This window comes from Lactuca serriola, chromosome 1 (genome assembly GCF_051521515.1).
Source record: "Lactuca serriola cultivar US96UC23 chromosome 1, Lser_US96UC23_V15, whole genome shotgun sequence".
In the NCBI taxonomy this organism is placed as follows: Eukaryota; Viridiplantae; Streptophyta; class Magnoliopsida; order Asterales; family Asteraceae; genus Lactuca; species Lactuca serriola.
This window is the reverse complement of record NC_136408.1, coordinates 254,647,053-254,650,476: the sequence shown is the minus strand read 5'-3', so window position 1 is coordinate 254,650,476 and position 3,424 is coordinate 254,647,053. Positions and strand designations below refer to the sequence as shown.

The 3,424-nt window shown below is 32.5% G+C and overlaps 1 protein-coding gene across 1 annotated transcript; it reads left to right on the top strand.

The window, feature by feature from the left end:
• The first annotated feature begins 273 nt into the window (after window positions 1-273).
• On the top strand, window positions 274-2,856 carry LOC145067215 (uncharacterized). The gene is made up of 5 exons (XM_079014408.1): window positions 274-1,078; window positions 1,177-1,358; window positions 1,497-1,581; window positions 1,783-2,252; window positions 2,359-2,856. The coding sequence occupies exons 1-5, from the start codon at window positions 274-276 to the stop codon at window positions 2,854-2,856; spliced, it is 2,040 nt and encodes a 679-aa protein (XP_078870534.1).
• Window positions 2,857-3,424: the final 568 nt, after the last annotated feature.

The window sequence follows — 3,424 nt, the reverse complement described above, 5'->3', positions numbered from 1 at the left end:
TTATAGTTGTCAATTGCATACTTGAATGATTCATACTTTCATAGATTATGAGTTTAATAGAATATTGAATCATTGAATGAATTTAATATTATTGAACGAATTTAATATTTGATTATCAGTTTATCTACTATAGAAATTAGTTTAATAGTCAATAGAATAGTGAATGAATGAATTAGTTTCTAAGATTCATAGAAACCAGTTTAGTAGTTTAAATTATGAGTTTATGTTTATTGTAAAACTGTTTATCAAATTATGTTTATTGTAATTGCTTGAATGTTGAAAGTTGAAACTTATGAACTTGTAGTGATGAATTCTAAACAACCATCCGGTTATCAAAAACGTAAAAAGAGAAAACTAGATGAAGAAAAGAGAAAGGTTGATGTCGGTGCTCTAGATAAGTTTATCCACATACAACCTGTTGAAGAGCACATTGAAGAGCATGTTGAAGAGCACATTGAAAAGCATGTTGAAGAGCACATTGAAGAGCAAGAGCATGTAGAAGTAGAAGAGACAGAAGAGCATGAGCCTGTTAAAGACCTTGTTGATGTATATGATCCAAGAAGGTGGGAAAAACTTAATTCGGATGAGATTAAAATTTTGGTTAAGAAAGGTCCTAAAAGAGATAGTAGTATTATGTATGGTCCCTACGATAAATCTGGTAGACGATTTTCTGCAACTTTGTATACAAGAACTTTATCAAATTTGGAGAAGTGTGATAGAGAATGGCTAGTATATTCGAAAGAGCTAGACAGGGTATTTTGTTTCTGTTGTAAAGTGTTTAGAAAAGGGATTTTAAAAGGTAAATTTGATGGTGAAGGTTATGCAGTTTGGCACCATGTTACCACTAGGGTAAAAGAACACGAAATTTCATTGGACCATCTTACAAATAGGAATAAGTGGTTTGACATGCATAAAATATTGAACTTGAACGAAACAATTGATAAAGTTCAACATGAGCAATTCAAGAAAGAAAGAGATTACTGGAAACAAGTGCTTTTAAGAATTATTGCAGTAGTGAAGTTTCTTGCTACACATAATTTAGCATTTCGTGGATCCAATGAAAAGTTGTATAAAAAAGGTAACTATAAATTGTATTTTTTGTTCCAGTTCCACAAAAAAAAATTTGTTAATTATGATGACTGATTCCACTTCTTATTTGTTAATTATATTTAACAGGTAATGGAAATTTTTTGGGTGTCATTGAAATGTTGGAAGATTTTGACCCGGTTATCAAAGAGCATGTGCGACGGATCACAAGTGAAGGGCTTCATGTGCATTATCTTGGCCACCTAATCCAAAACGAACTAATATTTTTGCTAGCTAAAGAAATTAAAAAAGAACTTATCAAGAAGATAAAGGAAGCAAAGTACTGCTCAATCATACTTGATTGTACTCCCGATTCAAGTCACCAAGAACAAATGACTATAATAGTGAGGTATTTAAAGTTATCATATAATTCTGTTACTGTCGAGGAGTCCTTTTTAGGTTTTTTGAATGTTGATGATACCTCCGGAAAAGGATTATTTGATATTACACTTGAGGAGTTAAAGTATCTTGGTCTTCAAATTGATTATATGCGTGGTTAAGGCTATGATAATGGGGCAAACATGAAAGGAAAACACCAAGGAGTGCAAAAGAGATTTTTAGATATAAATCCTAGAGCGTTTTACACTCCTTATGGTTGCCATTCTCTTAATCTAACATTATGTGATATGGCTAACAAGTGTATTAAAGGAAAGAACTTTTTTGGATTCATCCAACATATTTATACTATCTTTGCAGATTCTACTAAGAGGTGGGAAATTTTGAAAGATAATGTTAAAGCTTGGAGTCTTAAGTCATTGTGTCAAACTCGTTGGGAAAGTCGGGTTGAGAGTGTAAAGGCTATTAAATTGCAACTTGTGGATGTACGGGAAGCTTTACTTCAAGTTGGAGAAAAAGATAATGATGCTGCAATTGCAAGTGAAGCAACTTCACTAGCAGAAAAAGAACTTAGTGACTATGAATTTTTGGTATCAACTGTTGTTTGGTATGAAGTACTAAACCATGTGAATATTGTGAGTAAGAAGTTACAATCAAAGGATATGCATCATGATAATGCTATTACAGAAATAAACAAATTGATTGGGTACTTCAAGGATTATAGAGAAACTGGTTTTTCAAAAGCGATTGTTGAAGCTAAGGAGATTGCTATTGAAATGAGTATGGATCCAATATTTCCACAAAAGCGTTTGATTGAAAGGAAAAAAAAGGTTTGATGAGAGTTCATGTAGCGAAGAAGTTTCATTTACACCTGAAGAGAATTTCAGAGTCAGTTATTTCTTATACATTGTTGATTAAGTTATTTCTTCTCTTGAGACAAGATTTGAACAATTCAAAGAGTATGATAAAGTATTTGGTTTTTTATTTCCACAAAATTTGAGGGGAATTGAAGATAAAGATCTTAAGTTATATTGTCATCGTCTTGAAAAAGCACTCAAGTTTGAAGAAAGATCAAATATTGATGCTGAGGAACTTTATACGGAGTTAAAATTATTTGAGACATTGGAAACCAATGAATTTAGCAACTCTATAGATGTTTTGAAGTTTTTGAAAGAACTTGATTATTTCCCAAATGCAAGCATTACATATAGAATATTGTTGACTATTCCAGTAATGGTCGCATCTGCAGAAAGGAGTTTTTCCAAATTGAAATTTATGAAATCTTACCTACGCTCCACAATGACCCAAGAAAGACTTAGCAGTTTGGCGATGATATCTATCGAGAACGAAATCTTAGAGAGTATAGACTATGAAGAGTTGATCAACCAATTTGCAATCAAGAATGCTAGGAGAGCTTCAAGGATCGTCGGTTAGCTGTTAGGATATTGTATTAGTCATTAAAATACTTTGATTTTGCTATGTTTATTGCTATAAGGTTTATCGTCATTTTAATAAAAAATTAGTTTATGTAATTTAATTCTTTAAAATGTTACACGTTAAGGCCTAAGATCCTTTTTTCTCCGTTTCGTCCTAGGCATTTGATTCCTCAGAACCGGCCCTGTTGAATTGCCACATCTAGCATTTTTACTAGGAAATTCTATTCTCGTGTAACCATTCAACTATCTAAAGACATGTAATCTAATTGAATATCATGCTCTATTCTCATTCAAATACATCTCATGTGTTCAAATAAGGATTGGAAACCATAGGAATCCCGGTTCAAGTTCCTTATGGACTAGGACTCTCTTATTGGACCCAATTCATAAATTTCTAACATTTTGGGCCATTTGGGTCTAGAATGATTCATCCTAACCCTAATGGGCCTTGTTGGTCCATAAATGACTTAATTAACCTTAATGGGCCATAAACCCATTCCTTTTTACCATGTTGGGCCGTCAATCAACTTAAGAGCCCAATGGGCTGAAAAAATATTATTACACTT

Excerpts from the sequence above, each read along its gene's own strand:
- LOC145067215 (XM_079014408.1), top strand. The coding sequence starts at position 274 with ATGTTGAAAGTTGAAACTTATGAACTTGTAGTGATGAATTCTAAACAA. Across the intron at positions 1,359-1,496 it reads AACTTATCAAGAAGATAAAG|GTTGATGATACCTCCGGAAA; the intron begins GAAGCAAAGTAC and ends GGTTTTTTGAAT. Across the intron at positions 1,582-1,782 it reads TCAAATTGATTATATGCGTG|ATTCTACTAAGAGGTGGGAA; the intron begins GTTAAGGCTATG and ends CTATCTTTGCAG.